Source organism: Rhea americana, unplaced genomic scaffold, assembly GCF_003343005.1.
Source record: "Rhea americana isolate MKP2758 unplaced genomic scaffold, rheAme1 scaffold_269, whole genome shotgun sequence".
NCBI lineage: Eukaryota > Metazoa > Chordata > Aves > Rheiformes > Rheidae > Rhea > Rhea americana.
The window spans coordinates 191,989-214,652 of NW_028186389.1; the positions used below are offsets into that span (position 1 = coordinate 191,989).

Genomic DNA, 22,664 nt, shown 5'->3' on the forward strand with positions numbered 1-22,664 from the left:
GCGCGTGCGCAGCCGGAAGCCCCGCCCCGCGCAGGTGGAGGCGCGAAGCGGCAGGCGCATGCGCGCCGAGGAGCCGGGGGCAGCGCGGGAGGCGCCGCGTCCCCGCCGCCGTCTGCAGCGGGCGCCTCGCCTGCTTCTGCTGGCGGCAGTTCCTTCACAACGCTGTCCTGCAAGAGTAGGTCAGACTATCGCTTCCAAAACGCGTTGCCGCACGCTTTCCACCTCGCCTAACTACGTAACACGAAGCAGTCCTAAAAGTATTAATAGTATGAGGTAACTAACACAAACCGCTCACAGACTAGCCAGCTGCTCGGCTCTGCCGTGCAACTGCATGCTACAGAGCTCTCTTAGGCACCTTCCCTTCCACTCGCACATCCTGATTACCAGATTTCAAGGACAACCATCAAGCAGTAACCTCAATGCTTATAGTTATTTATCTGTTTGTGGAGGATGATGCAAATCTCCTGAGATGGTTTCAGATCACCGAGCCTGTTATATTTATCCCCTGGAGTCTTAGAGTAGCTTAGAAATGTATCCACAATTGTCTTCCAATTACAATTATTATTTTGTTTTACCAAGAAGTAAGGAAGGAGGCAGAGACTCATTGTTTTGAATAAAATATGAGTTCTCATTAAGAAGAAAGGTCCTCTATGTTTTAAATAATAAAATTTCTTAAAGCTGCTTAAACAGAAATATTTTACAGGACACATTAAAATGAGCTACATTGAGAGCACTTACTGGACACCATACCCAGTATCAAAAGGGGCCACTGAGCTTATAAAATATGGATTCACTATATTGCTTTGCTCTGGTTTTGCTTCCTTATGTAATAATTATTCTTATCCAATTAATGCTACTGTGATTATTGGACAGACATGTCTGATTTACTGGCTTCCAAGAGACATAAAGCCACTGAAGGGCAGACATAAACGCTCTTCTTATGAGGCAACATGCCTCAGCTGTGGTAGCTCAACCAGTTGTGATTGAACAGCTTAGTCTTTCTGCACATCTCATCAACATTAAGTTTCAAATCAGAGTTGAAATAGTATTACATTTCTTTCCCTTTGCTGTGTAAGTGAAACTCTGTGCAGTATAATGCAGTAATGCAGTGACTTGACACAGCTGTCTTTCTCTTTGTCCCAGCTGTTCTTTCCCATAAAGATTTTTTGCCTTCTTCCAGGTTACTCTTTTTATTAAGGTCTCATAAATCAAATCAGAATACTCAAGTTATATTTACAAAACAGAGAATCTTAATTAGAAACACCTTTTAATTTACACTAAGCAATAATACAAAATTATTGAAGTGGTAAAAATCCACTGTCTCAATCAACTTAAAAAAAAATCTTAATCCTGATTCTCCCATCATTAAGCCTTCCAACAGTCAGTTAGAAGAAGTTTCTCCCTATCTTAGTAGTTCACAAAAAAAGAAGTCACATCTGCACTTTGCTAAAAATCAGAAACATGTTGATGATTCCCAAATCAGTGAGAGGGAACTGGAAGAAACCAATACAGGAGCCGCTATGAAAGGACATTTCAGGCTCTCTTCTTCTCACCATACAGGAGTCTTTACCAATATTATAAATGTAACAAACCAAAAGGGCTAAACTGATTTCCAGTTTGAATGCCTCTATGTACAACACCAAGCTGGAGTACTCTTCATCTTCAACTCCCTTTACTCAGCCTGGGAGCGACCGTATTGGTCCAGAGTGCCAAAACAATCAAAGTTCTCCAATTTTTCTGTTCATATGAAGGGGACGAGCATTAGCTTTAATACTGGAAGCTGCGTTTCGTCTGAATATCGTCAAGAATCTGCTGTAACTCCTCATCTTCAAATCGGCCTTCTAGGCTGGAAGATAAGACCAATGAGGGTACATTAAAGATTTTAGAAATATTCCCTCCCCCAAATTAATTTCAAATATCTGTAAGTGTTGACACCATCATTACCCACCTTTACGGTACCACAAGGCACACGCTGTAACATTACTGTACAGATACCACTGTAAGCCCTATGCTGGGCCTCCTCTCTCAATTAGAAAACACTATCCATAACTCTTTCCTGAACAATTTCAAATCATTGTATCAAAAAGGCAAGGCAGGTGCAGGTTTAAATAAATCTTTGAAAGAAGTCCATGTAGCCTCACACTCATAAACCGGTCGAGCTGACTATGAAATCCTAGCGTACAAGAGAGAAAGAGTAATTCAGATAAGTGTTTCACTTCTCTCTCTGTATCTCAGGCGGTAAGCCAGCAAATCAAGATAAGATAATGGAAGAAGTTGCTGTCCCATTGTACATTATCCACAGAGGAGTTCACAGGAGTACTGTGTCATTCACTTCAAGGAAACAAAAAATAGCTGGGTATGATCCTGCATTAAAACTGTTTATACTCAATCCAGTCAGCTCTACCTTCAGTATATTAGGGGCACTAATTATCGCACCATTATTAAGATTATCGCACCAACAGATCAATAGGGAGGTGAAGAAAGATGGAGACAATAAAGCTTTTCCATTAACACAGATGGACAGAAGTATCCGTCCATAGCTAGCCTTAGATGACAACAAACTATAAAGCAGTCTCTTCAACCTATATAAAAGCTCACCTAGGTATCAAAGCTTTGGCTTCTTCAGCTGTCTCAGGACACAGGTTAGCCAAACATGCCAATTCAAATTTATGGAGCTTTTTCTGGAGCAGCAAACTGTGGATAAAGACAACAAGGTAGCAAAATTACAAGTAAGATCAAAAAGAAAGAAAAAAGGGCCTAACTGAATATAGAAAAAATATCACAGCTATTAACCCCAATTCCACAGAATTTTTCTGCACCTAGTCTAGAAAATATTTTCATTTATTCCAATCCGCTGTCATTTAAATACTGATATCAAAGCCATTAAGAAGGCCTGATCTTAGACAAGTAAAACCCGCCATAAAAATTATGATCAAGTTTCTTTCCTCTCTAGAAAGACAAGATTCAGAATTCTGTAAGTCCAAATCAGAAAAATATCCATTCAACTCTACTTTCATAAAACACCATCAACATTACATAACCAAGTCACCTGTATAATCTTATATCCTAACTCCTCCACTCACCTACGAACACTGGCAATGGTTTCACGGTTTTTGAAGCGGCTGAAGCGGGCTGTGTAATTCAAAGTTTTCATAAACACTTCTGAGAGCTCCTGCTCATCTTCTGCACTTTCATTCTGTTGCTTGCGATGCTCAAGAAGCATATGTACTTCTGAATTCAGAAGAGTTTCCGCAGTTTCAAATTCTTCACGTGAATGAGTGAACACCAGCATAAAATAAGGCAAAACACGGATGAAAAATCAATTTATTTAACTTTTGTATACAAATCTAGCTTTGGACAGTAAGAAAACAATGTGTTTCATGTAACTGTGCAAGGTCTTTACATCAATTATTACATTGTGTTTTATAATGAAAATATGGAAAAATCATAGTATTTTGAGTGATGTTCCAATATATTTTTTTTTCTAAGCACATGTTTTGCGTTCACAGCCATAACCACCAGATTTGTCATATTTTTGCAACATGGTCTTCATCCATTTTTGGGCAGAACTTAAACAATGTATCTCATTGAAATTCTGTATTAACAGAAAAAAAATGTTAACCAATCTTTGCACTTTTTTTCCTTTTTAGTAGCTCAGCTCTTCTTGGTTTTGCTCAATCATAATCATCACTATATTTATTCCAATATTAAGGTCTTCTAATATGTTTCTTTCCATCAGCAGTATGAGCTGTTCAATACAGCAGGATCAGGGATGGCATTCCAGAGTGGTTTTTCAAAACTTTTTTATATATATATATATATATATATGTATATATATATATGTATATATATATATATATGTCTAACTTGCTAAAAAGGGATTGGCAACTTTCATTTTGTTTTGCATGGACTAGGAATGTCACAGGCTGGTCATGGGTAGCCTATATCTTTTAGTGTGAAAACATGCAAAAGAAAAGTCCTTCAGGGCTACCCTCTTCCTCATAACTCAGAGAAGCAGCATAATTTCAATTTTTCCTTTTCCAGGACATCTCTGAGGAGCAAACACAGCTCCAGAATAGATTTCTGGAAAAATTACTGTAAAAAGATCAATGGTTACACCTCAAGCTCTAGACAGGTGATTTCTAAAATAAAACTGTATCTTTGTGTCAACATATATTAATGAGAAACCGATCGTCACACCAAAAATCGAGAATCTTTTAACTACAACCCAAAACAAAGAAGTATCTTTTATTCTGGCATACGCATTTAATGAAGCACGTAAACAAGGAAAGTGTTATCCTAGCAATCGTAGGTTCCATAAACATATATATTTTTATCTCAGGTTCTGTAAATACATCTTTACTATCCCCACTTTTTAACGCTTGGGGATACGTAACAAGCAGCAGGGAAATCTGAGAGCTGAGCAGAGCTGGGGCAAATCAGCGAGCACCAGTCCCTGTCGGAGGGATCCCTGCCAGGAAATGGGGGTTCAGACCCTTACAGGGGCCGCCAGGCTCCACCCGGCTCCGCGGCAGCCTCCCGCGGGCCGCGCGCCTCCAACGGCCGCCGCCGGGCTCCAACGGCCGCGCGCCTCCAACGGCCGCCGCCGGGCTCCAACGGCCGCGCGCCTCCAACGCCTCCAACGGCCGGCCGGCCGCCCCGCGGTGCGCACCTTTGGGGAAGACCAGCTGCGAGGCGTCCTCCTCCACGTCGGCCGCCCGCGGGTCGCTGCCGCCCGCCGCCATCGCCTCACCCGGCACCGGAAACGTGCGCGCCCGGAAGGCGCGGCGCTCCGCGGCCCCTCGGCGCCCCGCCGGGGGGAGCCGGCGAGGCGGCCCGGGCGCGTGTAGGTGCCTAACCAGCCTAAGAGTCTTAAACTAATCGTCTTATCAGACCTCACTGTGTCATCCTGCACCCTTTAAGAAAAGCAAAAATAGACTGCGGGGGATTTACGATGAAACAGAAGAACTCCTCACAGACTTGCATCTGTGCCTCAGGGAATTGCTTCCTACGTGCTGCTGGAAGGAACGCACTGAGAATAAGCTGTAAGAATATATAGGGACCAAAACTTAGATCTTTAACATTTGTTGACTAGATAGAGAAGCATGGTGGAGAAACTCGTTGCAAACCAATTTGCTAAGTGGTACAAGCAGAAAGATGGAATAAAAATATCTTGGGCAACATCTGGCAAATTAAACCATTTCATTTACAAGAAAGCAAGGAAATCCATGTCAGATTGACAAGAGAAGCATATAAAATAACTGGGAATCCAGATGGCTTCTCAGATAACCTCTCTGCTGAGCTTGTGGAGGTTTAGGTTATGAATTTCTTTTTTTCTCCCTCTTTTTTTCCCAATTAGCTTTCTACTTAAGTGTATGAAAACTGAAACAATTAACAAAAAGCCAGACACTTGCAAGGGTTTAAAGGTACAGCAAAAGACGCTATTGTGAAAGATAAAGATTCATCATCATGGGTGGGTTTTGTTGAGGTCTGGCGACAATAGTCAGATACGGAACCTACTTCTCCATCTTTTTTTTTTGTAGAATTTCAAAAATACAGTTAAAGAACACAGGATTTTTGATCAGTCACTTAAACATACCAAATGTAACAAAATGCCTGTCTTTTCCCTTTTTAAAATGTAGTGGCTTCTTCTCTTATAATGACTGTTTAAGTAGCATTTATGAATTGAATTGGAAAAGGTACATAGAAAAGGATAATGCAATAGATTAATGTGAGTGAAATAGGATATGACCAATGAACATGCACAAAACTTCCTAAAATGAACAGATGCAAAAAAAATAATTATAATAATTTGGTCATTTTTTTTAATCATCTAGGAGCCACCACAATTACACATTCTAGGTCAAAAAGTATTGTCATTTATTGGAGACAGGGTATTAAGGGATTGTTGGTTAGACCCACCATGGCAATTTCTGTGTTGGCACAGTTTAAAAATAAACACAGTAACAACTGCAACAACACAGGTCTGTACAAAAAGCATTTATTTAAAAATCTCTATGCGATAAAATGTAGGAAGATCTAATAGCAAGGATGTTTCATTAACAGTATAAGCATAAACAGTATTCTGTAATATCCTTTGCTTTTTTTCTGTTTCACCAGGAAAAGAAATCCTGTTAGGATTTCTGTCCGAAAACAGTCCTGACTTGCTAACAGTCTATCTTACTTTTTCAGCTTTCTAGCAGTAATTATTTTTGTGTGGAGTGCCATCCCCCAACTTTTAAAAAATGCAAGAATTTTGACAGATCAAGATTAGTAAGATTAGGATATCAAAACTTTAAATTCTTTTTCATCAAGTCATCAGCATCTCTAGCATTTGATAGGAATAGATCAACACCCCCGTGGAAATAATTTCACCCGCTCTAATTAATGTGTGCCATAGTAACCATTATTGCACAAGATAAACATTTTTTAATTTGTGTTCCTTGACTATAATTTCATTAAAGTCTTCTATGTACAATTCTTCAAATTTATGTTTTCACAGCATTTTACCTTAATTTATTTTTACTTCTTTTAGAATTATATACTCAAAACTAGAATGAGCATATATTAGTAATATAAAGTTATATTAATATCAAATAATAAAATGATAATAAACCTCAATGTAAAAAAGGGCTATTGCAGAATCTGATAAGTTTAATATGTATATATGACATCTAAAAATACTATTGACTGGTTGTACAATACATAATTTACATCAGAATTCATCTGATTATAAAAGTAGTGAGGCCAACCATATTTAAAGAAAAACTATGATTTGACTGTCTGGGTATTGATCATCAGTTCATAAGGTTACATATTTATTTTAAGGAGCATGCTAACAGTAGGCTTCTGGGCTTTCTGTGTTTTGAGAGCAATCATCAAAACATATTCAAAGCTCATCTTGTCACAAATTGTTGCAGAAACAGTTTGTGAACAAAGCTCAGTATCTCACTGATCCATGTACTACAATTCGAGAGCAGAATTTATAAGCCAGAGAAGTATATCAGCATAAATATGGACTGATTGAAAACCAAGTGTTTTGGTTTTAACCTGTATCTTTGAGAAGGCAGTTTTTAATATAAACCTTGTATAAAAATAGAATTCTAAATTGTGAATAAAAATGTGCAAGTAATCTTAATTTCAAGTATCTTTAAGAGGTTTCTCCTCATCTTTTGTAACTTGTTTTTAGAAGAAAGCTAATGCTAAATGAGTAATTCTTCTTGTTTATTATTTCAAACAGAAGTGAACGTAGAAGAAAGTGTTTTCTGGAGAATTATCCTGGTGCTCTACATTTATTAGAAGCTGAATTATTTAGTATGCGATCTTGTGTACATTTGCTTCAACCTGAACTCATCTTCCCAGTGAGCTGCTGAAGGTTACTACAGTCACAGTGATACCTGCATAAAAGAACCTCTGATGAAAAGTACTGGACAAATTTTAGGCCAGACTGTTTAAATGTGGGGGAAAAAAAAAAAACAAAAAAAACAAAAAAACAAGTAATATATATGCCAAAAAAATACACACAGAAGTCACTATATTCTAGTTGGCACAAGTTGAAAGAAGATGCTTTGTAGCTTATCTGAGAACAGTGGATGCTAGTTTTATGGTTGACCTCAGAATTTAAAATTAGTCACGTGAAGCTCATCTTAGCCAGAGTCTTCATCCCACTTTTCATACTGCTTAAGGAATTTACCTTCTAGCTTCACTAGTACCAGAAGCATATTTACTGCAAATTATTTTTTGTTTTTGCCTACTTCATTTCTTAAATCTTCCTGGGAAGTCTAATTGGTAGATTACACGCTTTTTAGAGTTTCAAGTCAGTGAGCTTCCCAGGCATATTTAAGTCGAATCATCCCACACACACTTTTTTTTTTTTTTTTGGTGTGTCGGGGGGTATTATACCTGTTCTTCATTGATAGCCATGGCTGCCCTTACCAAAAACCACGAACAGGAAATGTAGGATCCTTGCCATAGATCAGAAATGGGCAATGGGCAACCTGCAAGTGTATGGAAAATATGTTTAAGCTTACTTTAAAACTATTATAATAATTCAATTGATCTTGTCCCAAAGCAAACATTCAAACAGTTAGCAAAAATCTGAAAGGATGGAACTTTTCTTCCTGAAATTAAGTTATTTTTTAAGATCACTTGAAGACAAAAAAACAAACAAAAAACACTATTGGCAGTTTAAACTGGATCTACAAATTCAGCATGCTACAGAATTCAGCATGTAGGAACCATATATGACACATCATGACAGCTAATGGAATGGGGTTAATGTCAGATTAATGTTTTTCAGGATACTTTGCTACACATTAATAATGAAAAGCATTTAGATACAGTTTTTTTAAAATTTTCTTACTATCTCCACTTCCTTCTAGTAAGCCAGTCTGATTATTTTTGTGTTCCCAGACAGCTACTAGCCTATGCTGAAAACTTCCATGGTCCTAAATGGGAAGGGTATTTAGAAGCTTGGTATTCATACATAATGTAGTACATTTTTTGTCTCTTGATGAGCAAGATTTTGTCTTGCTCCCCATCAAGGCTGTGAGAAACCACATAAAGAGGACAGTACAAATAATCTTTATCCATTATGATTTATTCTCTACAATACTTCATTAGAGGATAGAGTTCAATTATTTACACTCAGAAGTTACTATATAGGTAGGAGGCAACCAAGTGTAATACAAAGAATTGGTCTGACATCTCTGCACTGAAGGTCAAAAGAGGTCTGCTTTAAGAAAATAAATTAATCCCCTCCCCCCCCCCAAAAAAAAGAAGAACATGTAGGTCCCAGAATACAAACAGAAAACAGTACTAATAGTCAGTGAAGAATGCAGATGTTAATGTACTATGAAAACAAATCATCCTGTGCAAAGGTTAAAATGAACCCTTAGATTTTCTTACAGAGTACTTTTGTTCTTATAAATCGTAGATATGTGATACTTTGACAATAAAACCTTTCCAAAGTGAAATGGCCTCAGTTGAGATTGACTGTTTAACATCAGGAAGAAAAGGTTAAGAACCTCACAGTGGAAACATTCCAACACTGACAGACTCCAGTGATCAAAGACATTCTCCTGTATTTACTGTAAAACAAAGACAATTCATAATTGCAGTAAGATTATTTCTCAGCTGTGGTTGTCATAAGAATAAGCCCTTCTAGACCATAAGGCACTTGCTACTAAGGATGAGTTAAATCCATAGCAAACCGGGTGAGAACTGCTTTGAGAAGGAACAGTTCTAGCCTGCTGTCCCAGCTAAATAACCACAGAGAAATTCCTAAATTGCATTGGTCATTGATTTTGGCTGCCTCCATCTTTAGGCAACTGAAAATACTTTTTTTTTTTTTTTTTTTTTTTTTTTCATCCTTATGCATAGCTGCCACATAATGATCTAGAAATGGGATTATTTCTGAGACCCACCCGTCCCTTGTCAGACATTTTTCTGAGATGGCTGAACTATTGACACACTTTTCAATTGATTTTATAGCTGGATCCTTACGGGACTAAAGCTGAGAGCGCCTGTTTCTTAGGCAGCAGACCAGTATTTCTGATCTGCTAGCTCCTCTTCTCACTGCAAGAAGACAAGAACATGGTACATATTTAGAGGCTTTTTTTTTTTTTTTTTTTAAAACAGACTGAGTGGGGAAATGGAAGTGGAAGGGGATAACGCCTCCCCAGTCCAAAACCATCCAGCCCACTTCAGACTTAAACCAACCAAGTCACTCAATCCTAAAATTCTGTTCTTTAAAAATGACAGCTAACCCTCCCCACCCCACCTCTTAGTCATCCCCTATTCAAATAAGTGAAATCAGGAAAACACTATACACTGTCGAAGACACAGAACAGGGCAAATGTTTGAAAAAGAAACAATAGAATTGAAAAGCCTGGCACTATATGCCTGCATGACCAGTCTCACTGAGCGTGCTCAGGGGTGAAGTTTTAGCACCATTTTTTTTGCTCTTTTAAAACCTTTTAGAAATTAAATTCTAACATAGAACACTTGGAACGTTAATGAGTGTAGCCCTATGTATACTGTTTGACAGCTGAAAGGTGAGTGGTATGTCCAAAGCTGACCCCACCCTCCCCCATCACTCCAGGGCACCTGGGAGAGTAATTACAAACCACTCGAGTTTGTAACAAGACTGATTTATTCTCAGCAGCAGGAAATCATGAAACAATCCCTTAATCTTCAATTGCTTTTCAACAACATCACAAGGGAAAAGTGGCAATTTGTAAGAATGACCCAGTACAGGAGGAAAGCTGGGTCGATATTGCACCGTTATCCAGAATAGGACCCCCTCCTCTCCCTCACGTCTGTATCCCCAGCAGCAGGAGAACACCACACCGCTATGAAGCAAAACTGCAGGATTCTGTTCACTTCTCTAGAACCAGAAGGAGCAGCAGCATGCAGTTTTGAGGTTTCTATCCAGCCTGTCCCCTGTAATGCCAGGGGAGAACTCATCAGAACTTCAGGCTTAAACACCAGCCAGCTTTAAAAGCCATCATTACCACACACAAACAAACTTCAAAGATATATGCAACCAAATAGCCATTACTCTGCTATGCACTTATATTTTCTTTCCTCATCATTGCTGACCCTTCAAATATTTGCAAAAAATCAAATGTAATTTTTAAATCCAGTGACCTCATTGAGGGGTTTCATAATTTACAGTTATGACATCCCTCAATGACTCTGAAGAATGACAACTGGATAACTTGTATCTTTCTCTTAGAAGAGAGTATTTCTTGTAATCATCAACGACGGGAGAAGAAATACACAATGCACATGAGTTTCATACACTTTGGGTAATACAGATCCCCCCTCCCCCCCATTGCCTTGATGTGGTAACGACTAAACTGTGTAAGATAATAACTTACCAGCAAAACTACATAGCTTTATTCCATAGTCCTGCTATAAACTGGAATACTGACAATTCTCAAGATCCATAGTCACCCGAGAGAAAGTGGCTGTCCTATAAAAAGGAAGGTCCCCGAGACTGTTTGCTTAAGTTAAACAAATTTCAGTCACTAGTCTCACTGGTATGACTACAGGCAATGCCCTGCAAATCCCTCCCCAACCCTAATCCAGTCAGGCTCCGTTACAAACATTCGAACACAAAACTTAGTAGTAACAGCAGTAACAGATAAGACTGTGCAGGGCCACCCAAGGACCTGGTCCTTCATGTAAACAGCGTTTAACATTTTGCTCTCTTACAGGCGTAACAGCATTCTGTTTCATAGCAGGCTACATTACAAAGCACTGTCTAAAAACCCCGCAAACTGTGAACCAAATGGAGTTCTAGAGAATCCAACCTACAATAGGATCTGCGAATTAAAACCTTCTGGGGTTTACTTAAATAATGGATTCATCTACAATGCCATCCAAAGGTTTTTCACATCTTTAAGAGTTTTCTGTCCATGAGGATGGGGTGCTATCCAGACGTTCAACCCTCCCCATATCATAATGTCCACCTGTGATGTGTGGGGACTGCAATCAGCTCTTGGTACACAACAGATACCAGAGGTTAAAAAAAATTAAAAATAACCTAAAAAAATGTTTTGTTGGACTCCGTTGCCCAGGCTGCCAGGGGAATGCTCCTACTTGATCTGGGGGGCTTCCACAACAAACAACTCAAGTTTCCAAAGTGTCGGTAACACACGAGAACAGATCAATCTGAAGTGGCACTTCCACTCCTAGAGGTCTTCTGCACCTCATGACAGTTCCTAGACACGGAGCCCCAATCCAACTGAACCCCCGTTCGGAGGGAAGGCTGAGATAAGGCTTGGGCCCCTCAAGTTCTGTCATGCTCTCATCCTCCCCCCAGGTCAGCTGGAAGGCAGACTTGGCAACGGAAGCTAGCATCATAAAATGGTGCAGTAATAGAAGTAACTGGACCAGGAAGAAGAGGCATCTGCCCCAATGATGTCGTAGCCGTTGGCAGCAACTGGGGGGTGGGACTGGTCATGCAGCCGTGTGTCAGGAGTAATGATTGTAGAGGGGAGGGGCATGAAGAGTGCCATTCTGGAAACAATGCTGACGGGAAGCCATGTATTCTGCATAACTGATTGTCACCTTCTCACTGCGGTACCTATGGAAACAGCGTAAGAACACAAAAATGTAAACAGCTTATGCAATACAAAGAGACTAGACAAAAACCATCCATCCCATATCACCTGTTAGCTCACAGCCAATAATGACAAGGAAGCACACACTAATTAAAAAACAAACAAAAAAAAACCAAAAAACCCCCACCAACTTTGTATCATCCCGTGCAGTAGACTGGATAGACAACCAGTCTGAAGAGAGAACCTTTCTAAGTTTGAATTACGTATGCTTCAATGTTCCCAAAACTGAGCCCAAGGCAATCATAATTCAGGTGACTCCTGAAGTGGCAGTTTGGGCACAGACAAAGCACAATATCAATCTGTATTCTTTTTGATCTTGTGTGGCCTGAACACATTACAGTTCATCCACATACATTATTTACCTTACATGACATTTACAAATGTTACACTTTCAGCCTACACTTCTGATCTGAAAGAAGCGTAACAACTTACGCCAAACAGAAATAACTTACATCACCCACAAATCACCACAAAATACAAATGTAAAAAGACAAATATCAGCTAACCTGGTGAGTTTAATTGTTTTCCTAAAATCATTAGTAATCGGAGCCTTAAAGCCACCTTTCCTGAGTAAGGAGTCTATGGTCTGGATCTGATCCCAGTCTGTTGAAAAACAAAACAAAAAAAAAAGGGGGGGGGAATTTTCAATATAGAAATGATGTTGTCTCCTTTCCTTTGAGCTTATAAATACCAAAGGTGAACTGGACACACATAGCCTTATGCATGCACACTATCTGCACATATCAACCCTTTTTAACTCCTACTGGAACATTTTCCATACGACCTCTCCTATTATGAAGGTCTGCACCTTGCTTCTACTGCAGGCACTTCAGACTGTTTTACCACGTGGCAGTCAAGTTTAGCTCTCTAAACCTTAAAATAAAATGATACTTAGCTCTTTACATAGACAAACTGGGAATCAGCCTGATGCTCTAGTGATAGCACACTGCACCGCTATGTGAGATCAGAGTTAAAATTCCTACCTTAGTCTTTTGCCCCAGAGCCAGGAGGATTCGACAACTCCACTCTGCTAGGTGGAGAAAAGGAGGCAATATTTTGAGCAGTTACCATGGCGACCACTACTAATTTGAGTGGAAAGTGTGCTCCAGAGGGGCCCTGTTTCCTGCCCTCATCTGGAGGGCACTACTTTAGCAACAATGAGGAGGAAAGGAACTCTCGTGTTGGTGCTGCGCAGCCTGCAGTTACCCTAGTTGGTGGGAGAAACATAGAAGAGGAAAGATGCAATGCTGAATGAAGCTGGAAGGTCCATACTTTGAGATACTCTATTTCTTAAGCCCTAGAACATGCTTACACTAGGATACAACTGTGCATGGATATGGCATGAGAGAAAGGGCAGATGAAAACCCAACAGCAGCTGTATCAGGTGTCAGTTATCCAGATTAAGCCTGCTGGCTCCATTGCATTACTATAAGGAAAGCATTGCAATCCAAATTCAAAATCCATAGATTTAAGTTACCCAGTTCTGTGATCGAATGCACTGATATGTTTGCTTGCCATCTCAAACCCACCTTGTTCCTTAGCAACCTCAGGTAAATACGTGGCTGTGCGTTTGACACCTTTCTCATTGATGAACTCTATTCTGATCCCATGGATCCCAACCTATAGATGGAAATGAACAGCCAAGTAACAGGTGTTTGCTAGGACTGAGTCCATGATTGATTTGTTATTATCGCAACACTGCAGTACCTCTGTCTCACTGGCAACTTGGCTCTAGCTTTTGCCTGGGTAAGTGACATTTTCCTCCCTTCTCTCAGTCCTTGCCAGGCAGCCTAATGAACAGCTCTCCTAACAGCAGTGTCAAGGACCCCTGCCTCCTTTCCCAGCCCAGCCCAACCAGTCTCCCTGCCATTTCTCCTGAAGTCAATCAGGTACAGATTTCTGACAGGATGGTTTTCCACCTCTTACCCCGGGCCCAGAAAGACAAGAATCTCTGCACAAAAGCCATGCCCAAATTAGCCCAACCACAAAGTCTATTTAATCCTTCTTAAACTAAATATGTTTTCATGCACAATGTGCTTAAACTTATCCACATCTTAGGTCTTAACTACTACTTTTATTCCCAGCTTCTATTCACAGCACCAGAATACTTCCCAGGTTTCTACTTACATATGTATCTAGATTTATCTCCTGTTGGCTTAAATCTGTAAAACACTTGTTTCCCTTTTATTCCCACTCAGATCCAACCCAAACCAAACTGTTAGCCCATCATCTTCCTCCCTTCCAGTGTCCCAACCCCATTTCTTCGATTCCCAGCTATGGCCCCCGTCCAACCCCTGCAACAAAGGAGACACATTACCATGTACTAACCCGAACCCGAACGGAACGAGAGAGTGATGCAGAGTTCCAAATGCACCTGTTCTCACCTCCCAGTCCAGGTAGTCATTGGCATCCTCAAAGTTAGTGAGGAGGGAGACAGAACAGAAGAGTTTGGGCAGCTCCTCGCGGGTCAGGGGGGGGAAACGGCTGTCCTTAAGTGCACTAAAGGGAACAAAAGACATATTGCCTAATACCAAACATCACATCAAAATGTGAAAAGCTCAATTATGCCCTATACTTGGGCCTTTCAGAGATTATGGTGGTTAATTCAGCTTTGATTATGCCTCTGTAAAATATTTTTATCTTTGTTACTGCAGAGAAAATGGTTTGCATCTATTCACAATCTAATGAACTGTAATATGCAAACAGTAGTGCAAACTTCCTTATGCTGTCCTCTACTTAATGCAGTTGGAGAGAGATTATGTGCTATGTGAGACATCAAAACTATTAGTATGCAAGACAGATTTGACATTAGCTTTAAAAACTCAACCAAAATTCACCTGCTGCAAATTCACTAAATCCTGATCTATTACTTCATCCTAACTACCATACTATTCTCAGGTTTATTTTATTGTGAATCATTAAATCGAACCTACGTCAATTCAATAAAATCTCTCAACCTTGAATCTTTATAGATCTTGAGCAAATTAAACCAATTCCAGATTTATTTCATTTTCGACGTAATTACCTGGTTAATGTGTATTCCCTGAGTCCTGAATGAAGATTCATGGCTGAAAAGGTCCCGATGCAGCCACGAAGCCGCTTGTCTCGCCCCGTCTTCCACGTCACAAAGAGTGGACTGGAAAGGGAAAAAAGACAGAAATACTCCAGCCTCTAGAAGTACTTTTTGGCTTAGGGGAGCAGATGTGCATGCATTTGCTTTCTCTACTCCTCTCTAATAAACCCCAATATGTATTTTTTTTTCCGCCTGTAATCTAGCAATAATATTCTCCTAAATACAAGAAACAATCTCCCCCAACCTTTTCATCATTTTCCTTTATCTCCACCAGTTTCCAAAACCTTCATGGACAGACCCTTAGCTGTTCTCTGATGAATAATACAGTTACCTAACCCCACAGATTATCTTTGTAAGTAATGGTCTCCCTTAGTAGCATCCACTAGTTTATATGATAACTCATACTGGAATTAATACAAGTGATGTAAATAAGATTAGTTATTTATAGTAGTACCTTTGAACCTAAAATCCCCAAGCATTCTAAAAAGCATCTGTAACTCAGGCTTGTGATAGAATTTTTTTTTTTCCTAAGAGTTAAAAAGTAAACTTTTGATTTTCCCCTCTGAGTTACTTCCATGAGGATCCAACTTTCAGGTGCATCTCTTCAGCTCAGTCTATGTTCACATCCCGTTTCACTTACATTTAATTTATATTTACACAAATTCTCTCCTGTTGAACGGACATCCAAATCACTATATTGTTCCCACTCAAACATCCCACAGAGATTTGTATCTTCCTCGCTATTATCATGGATTTATAGATATAACAATAGATTCTCAAATATGAAAAATCAGCAGGCTCATTTCAACCTGATAAGCCAAAAGCCATAATTAAGCCAAAACCAGCAAGTTCAGAACAGCAGCATTCAAAAGAATTCTGTAAATAGGTAAAGAAAACTGTGATTATTAAATGTAATACATTCGCTTCTACAGAAGTGAGTGAAATTGCAAACAGCTGTAGGGAGAAACAGTAAAGAAAGGACACTGGTGGTTACAGATCTACAAGAACGTCTGAACATCTGGAAAATTGTGCGAGGCAACTGATGATGCTGATCTAATTCTAAAAGCGAGGAAGCTAATCTTATTTTTTCAGATGACAGCACTGAATACAGTAAGTGATAGTTTCTAATCCCAACATAAACAAGAAAGTTGTCAAACTTCATGAAGTTGGTCATCCATGATTCTAAACATAAGACTATGGATTTCTGATTGATCTTTAAGAGATAAAGATACAAAACAGTCTTAAGAAAATCATTTTCTGAAATTAAACAAACATTGCCAGGAGTTGTAAAATATGAAGGCAGAAGGACTGATTCTACACCAGAGCTCAGAAAATCACTTTGTTCAATTTTTCAAGCTCTTGTGAGCAATATATGTTTGTTGCAGTAAACATTACCAAAAATCCTAATAGATTCCAGTCAGGCAACAAAAATAACACAAAGAGTAGATGACTTCTCCAGTACAGACAACACAGCTTCTTATTTAAATTGTAGTGACACAGCAATGCCCAGTGATGCTCCCCATAGCAACAACTGAATTAAAATACCGGATCACAGGATAAATCCATTATTCAGGATCTAGTTACCAACACTGACCAATGGCAGAAGCATTACCCAAACAAGCAAATAGCCCTCAGGTGATAATTGTGAAGAACTTCTCCCACAGAGGAAGTGGGAACATTCTTCCACAATCATCAACCACCTAATGGTTGGCCGAACAAGAAGACAGAGGATTTACTGTTCTAGTTTTCTGACAACACTTCAAGGCACTTTCAGGGTATCGTTCCTCTATATTACCATCCAGCTCCCATGTGTTGAAATAGAAGACAGAAACAAAGCATAAAAAAGATTTGAAAGCTTACTGGAAAAAGATACTAAACTTACAAAGAACATTTATGAGAAACAGTACTGTTACAAGCCCAGTGGAAATTTAGCTTAATCTAATTAGAGTTTTGGAATCATTACTTAGCCCATGTGACATTCATCCCAAATAGAAAAGGGAAGGGAGAGAATGGAAAGCATCACTGACAGAATACAAATTTAAGTCAGTTCCTTCTCTTCTTGGATTCAAATTACAGGTTCACATATCCAGTTCACCTCTTTTCCCTTCAACAACAACAAAAGTTTCCATTGAGCTGTGATACAGCTTTATGCATCTATAATAGAAGAGATATTACCAGAAAGGACAGGATAATTACATTCAGAAGGCTGTCATATTTTCAAAGATAGCATGTTTTTGACAACTTTTCATTTCAGTCATAACAACTAAGGCATTAAAAAAGTATATAATTTTGTAGAGATATATAAATTCCAGTATTACAAAGTTTTTCATTGTGGAAAACATATTTCTTTCTGTATGTGAGGAACAAATGAACTTGGTAAATCACAGGTGCAGCTCACATAGTAACTATTTATTCCATAGTCCCTCCCTGAAAAGTATATTTTCCAGATGTATTGAGAAAAGTCACAGTAACTTTTCACCCATATTCATCCAATATCACTTACCTATACTTTTCAGTCATATTTGAAATGGATTATGGCAATCATTTCTCCCCCAGCCACAATATCCTATTTGTGTGTCTTTGATGAGAGTTTGTGGAGCTCAGGATAGGAGATTTTCAGCAGCTAAAAACTATCTTCTCCAATTGCAACTATAAAGGGAATTTTAAAGTAACAAAATATAGTTTGTCCAACTCAGAATCCAGCTTGTACGAGGGGAAAACGTGTTACTTAAGGTACAGATTTAATGATCCAAGTATTATTTGTCCTAGAATCTAGAAGCTTGTATGGCATAGGTTTTTACCAGTTTGTAAGATCTACTGGTGAAAAAAATCAAAGACTGAAGTCGAAGAAGTAACTAATTAACTACTTGTACGACATTCAAGTAAAAAATTGCCATTTGTTCAGTAACCTGAATAACAAATGGATTTTTTTTCCTTTAGCAAGTTAACTCAAACGTAACTCCTGCAATGCCACATTCTCTATGTTGAATTGTGACCCTCATTGCTAACATGTATAAAAGCTCCCCTGCTCTGCGGGTAGCTATCAGCTCCTTAATTCCCATCAAAATTGTTTTTCATGTACACATCCTCACAAGCTGGTAACTGGAATTACTCATGACATTCAAGTCCTAACACTGAACTTTTACGCTTCTGTTATTAAAATGTTTATGCAGGATCCTGGCCTTCATGACTGTGTCCACATTTACTTTAAGATCTTTATCTGAGAAACAGGTGGGGACAAACTTGTGCACCTTTCTTTTCCCTCCATCTCTTCTGTTTCTCCAGAGAGTTTGGCTACTTCTGGCATATACCTTTGTTCTGTTCCACTAGCTCTCAGAGTGACACTAACTATGTTACAAAGGACAACAATGCAAATTATTTATACACTTATATTTCTCTTATATTTGATAATGTTTGGCTTTCTGTTCGCTATATTACCATCTCAAATGTGACAGTAACATCTCTGTGCGCCGCTCTACAAGAAAGCCAAATCCCTGCGTTTCCCTGGAGTTCTTCCAACTATTTGCTACAAGCAACAGCATAAATGCTGAAACTCAAGAAAAAAAAAACACACGTAGGCATTCGCACAGAGGGAAAGGAAAAAAAAAGAGTTGGTTTTGTTACGGAGTGCTGATCTAAGAGACTTAAGTCATCAGCACAGAAACACCCAATAATGAAGGCTTTTAAACTTTTAAAATCTAGGCATAAAATCCATACAACTGAGATTCCTGAAAGAACACCCCTTTTTGAAACTAGTTAACAAAAACAACAGAAGACTGCTAGAAAGGTCTGTTAAGGCCAAAATATTGAAGCAATATAAAGTTACATTCCTTATTGTTTTAAAAATAGAACAAGGTCGCTTTGTGTTTCAAGCGACAAAATAGTAAGTAGACTAATGTATCCTTTTCTAAAAGGAGCCTAATTAGATCATGTACGAAAAAACATCAGCAGAAATATTTAGGTCTGAAGAGTCCCTAGACTTATTCTGTATTTTAGTTGAGTATTTCTCCATTCACTTGTCTTTACAACCTTACACATCTTAGTCCACAGCAGCATTCAGAATGTGCATCCATAATCCTGCTAGGATACCGGCTGCATGGAGGCACAACCTACATCTGGCTAATTACACATCAACAGCCGATAAAGTGGGGAGACATTCAACAAACAAAATATTTTATCTATTGTCCCGGAGCTGGCCCCTCGAGAAGGCTCACTCAATATTTTAATATTACTATTTCCCCACCTACACATTCAGCCCTTAGAGAAGCATTAGCTAAATCTCAAAGCGAAATGCCCAAGTAACATCTTCACAAATCCATTTCCTGACTTCTCATACAAACCTCCTTTGCTCTTAACCCTGACATTGCCATTGAATGTTTACTCTCCACTTCTTTCCATATGGTCCAGATAGCACTATCTCCATAATACAGCCACATTTTTAGTTTCACAATTAGCAAACTTTTGTCTTCCCTCCCAGCTAAACCCATTAACTTGGGACTATCAAACACCTTTGTGAGCATCGTTGTCCAGTTCTCACTAGCCCACCATTTGTTTCAGGGTCAGCCATGAACTTCTCTCAACCTCTTAAATCTATTCCCTTCCACGCTGGTAGCCAAAAGAAGTCTCTTCCTTCAACTCTTTACAAATTTAGTGCCTGGCATTAGAAGTCGACCCCCCTTCAAACTAGTTACATTATTTTACTGTTTTTTGAAATCTTTCTGATTTCAGTTTCACTCACTTTTTTTAGCACAATTTTATGATAGGCATGGTGCAGTTAGTTCCTTCCAGAGTGAGAACTTTTAACAGAGCCTTAGCGTGAAGTGGGTTTGCACCCCTTGATACAGTATGCACCATATCAGGCAGCACGCCAGATAGGGAGCTGAAGAAGCACCAGACTTCCTTGTGTATTAGCCTAGCTCTCTTTCCGTAGAGCTACGCTTGTTCTCTACTTGCCACCACTCTTCAAAGCTCCACACATTTCCACCAACAAATACAACAGAATATTTTTACTCTTTCAACCATTTTACAGCATACCTTTTTGTTCCTGATAAACCAAGCTAGAAACAGAATATTCCCTTTCCCCTCTGGATACCCATTTTCTTCTTACCCAGAGAAAACCCTTCTCCCTCCCCAGTCAAATCACAGCTCTAGGTGCTGGTTCCTCAGCTTTCCTCCCACACATGGATTTACTCACTAGGGGTCATTGGTAAATCGAGGAAGTCGTGGCTGAGGGAAACCATAGAGATGACAGTAGAGTACATCAAAGCAGTAGCAGCACATCTCCGCTGTCACCACCAGGTTCTTGGTACTGTTGGCAGTTCCATTGGGCCGGGTAAGTGGGCTCAGAGCTCCTGAAGTGGGATTCATTCGAGTAATTGGGGAATTTCCTGGGCCCAAAGTCAAGTCAGATACGTTCTCCCTTCCATTATTCCCGTCTGTATGCTGGTGGTTCTGAAGAGGACCTGAACTGGAGCCTGGTACAGTTGTGGCCTGATTCCCATGACTGTGGGTTCCACTCCCAGACAATTTGGGTTTCTTTACCCCACAACAGCCAGCTGCCAGCTTGGGCTCAAGTGGAGGAACACAGCGTCTTTTTCCCATCCTGATTCAAAGCTTGCTGCCTGGAGCACTGCAGAACCCTGGCAGGAAGAGGAAGAAGAAAAAAAAGGCAATACATAGAACAGTCACGCTAGGCGAAAAATCAACAGTCATTTCCTTGCTTTTGCTAAGGATTCAGAAGATTTGTCTTCACAAAAAAAGAGGTGAAAAAACCTTGCAACTCACACCTAAGTACGGAACTAAGACCAATTCAGCAAACAGGCACCTCTTTACAAAAAAAGTGGTTGGCAGTCTTCTCATAAGGGAAGTGAAATTGAAGGAGAAGAGGAGGGGAAAAAAACAACACACAAACAAACTATATATTCCCTTCACTACTTTCCTGGATCACTCATTCCTCCTTGGTTAACATTTCTGTACCAGTGGCAAACAATCTACCACTTAAGCACCACAAAAGCATTTCCCTTCCTCGTTCTCAGTGGCAGAGTAATGACTTTGCATCACACCACCTGGTTTGGACTCCCAGACACGCTCCTCTTGATTTAGCTCTGGCCTGATCAAGACACAAACAGCAGCTACAAACATCGAACCAGCACTTTCTAAACAACGGACTGTTTCCCAGACACAAACACAGCAACCCCAAGAACCAGAACCTGCATTTACTTTCCAAGATAAAGTCAATGGTGCCCACAGGCAGACACCTCGAGCGTACAGCCAGGATATACAGAAGAGAGAGCGCTGAGGACTGAGCACCGCCTGAGCAGAGGGAAGCGGTAACGGTGGAGAGGAGAAACAAACAGAATGCCCGCTACGGAGACGAGAACGCTCGCTCTCGCATCACAGAGGAGGGTGAAACCACCACCGGGAGGAAAGGCTGGGCCATGAAAAAAGAAATGGGTATAACAGACAAGGGCCACAAGTCAACAGTAGGAACTTGCAAAGGTAAGAACAGATCTCATGGCGATGATGGTATTAAACACGCAAAGGGAGGGAGGAAGGAGATCCCTCGCTGTCAAACGGGCCTAAAGGAGCAGACGCTTCCATGACGCAAAACGGCATGAAGAGCTGGAAGCCAGCCTCAGGCTTCCTGAGTGCCCAGCCACTGCTGTAACCACTCTCCAACTCTTCCAAATATTTAACTGACGAGTGAACTGAGAGGATGTACACAGAACAGAGGGGGAAAAAAAACCCACTATAGACAGAAATTCTTGTTACGAAAACTCTCTTCCTTCTCTGCCCATGCAAAGAATCTAAACTTTATCCATGAAGTTTCTTCAGCCATCCTAAGTGTGATACAATGGTAAGCTGAAGCAGAACTGGTTCAAGATGGGTAGGAGATGATGTCTCTCAAAACAACATGCTTAGAGTGCTTAAGCGCAAGGTTTTAGAAAGATAATCAGCATGAGGAACTAACAAGGCATAATGAAAGTTACCCATTTCACTCTGATCTCCACCTTCATAACCACACACGCACACACAAAGGATAACTTGGACAAAGTAAACATCAGTACCTATGAAGAGTTATGCTACAATGCTTCAGCGACAGCTGCGGAGATAGATGAGCCCTTCCAAGCTGTCCCTATGGCTATCTCCATTTCAGGAAAAAAAGTCATTTATGTATTTTTTTTGAAACCGTAACTTTTCATTTTAAATTGAAGATTTGGAGGGGAACGACACAGAAGGGATCTTCTGCCGCTCCCGGACGTTTGTCACTCTGTCAGCTGCTACAGGCAGCCGAAACGCCCCCACCGAGCGGGCTGCACCCCGGGCCGCGGGCGGCAGCGGCGCGGGGCCGCGGGCGGAGGCCTTCCCCGACCCGTCCCCCCGCTCCTCCCGCCCAGGGGGGAAACTTCAGCCCCGAGCGGCGCGCTCCCGCAGCGAGCGCGGCCCCCGAGCGCGGCCCG

General features: G+C 40.2%; 2 protein-coding genes across 4 annotated transcripts in view; both read right to left on the bottom strand.

Annotated features, from left to right (window-relative positions):
• Positions 1–1,213: 1,213 nt before the first annotated feature.
• POLR2D (RNA polymerase II subunit D) lies at positions 1,214–4,765 on the bottom strand. Its single transcript, XM_085307939.1, has 4 exons — positions 4,673–4,765; positions 3,084–3,264; positions 2,599–2,694; positions 1,214–1,846 (listed from the first exon to the last, which is right to left on the bottom strand). Exons 1-4 carry the CDS (start codon positions 4,743–4,745, stop codon positions 1,768–1,770), a joined length of 429 nt encoding a protein of 142 aa, XP_085164065.1. The 5' UTR covers positions 4,746–4,765; the 3' UTR covers positions 1,214–1,767.
• Positions 4,766–8,583: 3,818 nt separating this feature from the next.
• AMMECR1L (AMMECR1 like) overlaps positions 8,584–22,664 on the bottom strand; it is a 16,706-nt gene continuing 2,625 nt past the window's right edge. For 2 of the 3 annotated variants that reach the window (XM_085307950.1, XM_085307949.1), the window contains exons 2-7: positions 20,399–20,843; positions 15,157–15,267; positions 14,516–14,630; positions 13,661–13,751; positions 12,638–12,734; positions 8,584–12,094 (exon numbers count right to left, since the gene is read on the bottom strand). In XM_085307950.1, coding sequence (XP_085164076.1) covers positions 11,983–12,094; positions 12,638–12,734; positions 13,661–13,751; positions 14,516–14,630; positions 15,157–15,267; positions 20,399–20,805 — 933 coding nt within the window. In that variant the 5' untranslated portion in view covers positions 20,806–20,843 and the 3' untranslated portion in view covers positions 8,584–11,982. The remainder of the gene's footprint in view (positions 12,095–12,637; positions 12,735–13,660; positions 13,752–14,515; positions 14,631–15,156; positions 15,268–20,398; positions 20,844–22,664) is intronic. The other variant, XR_014896229.1, reaches the window with a different exon arrangement.

Coding starts and splice junctions, on each gene's coding strand:
- POLR2D (XM_085307939.1), bottom strand. CDS start 4,745: ATGGCGGCGGGCGGCAGCGACCCGCGGGCGGCCGACGTGGAGGAGGAC. Junction 2,695..3,083: donor ACCATTGCCAGTGTTCGTAG/GTGAGTGGAGGA, acceptor CTTTATCCACAG/TTTGCTGCTCCAGAAAAAGC. Junction 1,847..2,598: donor GCCAAAGCTTTGATACCTAG/GTGAGCTTTTAT, acceptor CTTATCTTCCAG/CCTAGAAGGCCGATTTGAAG.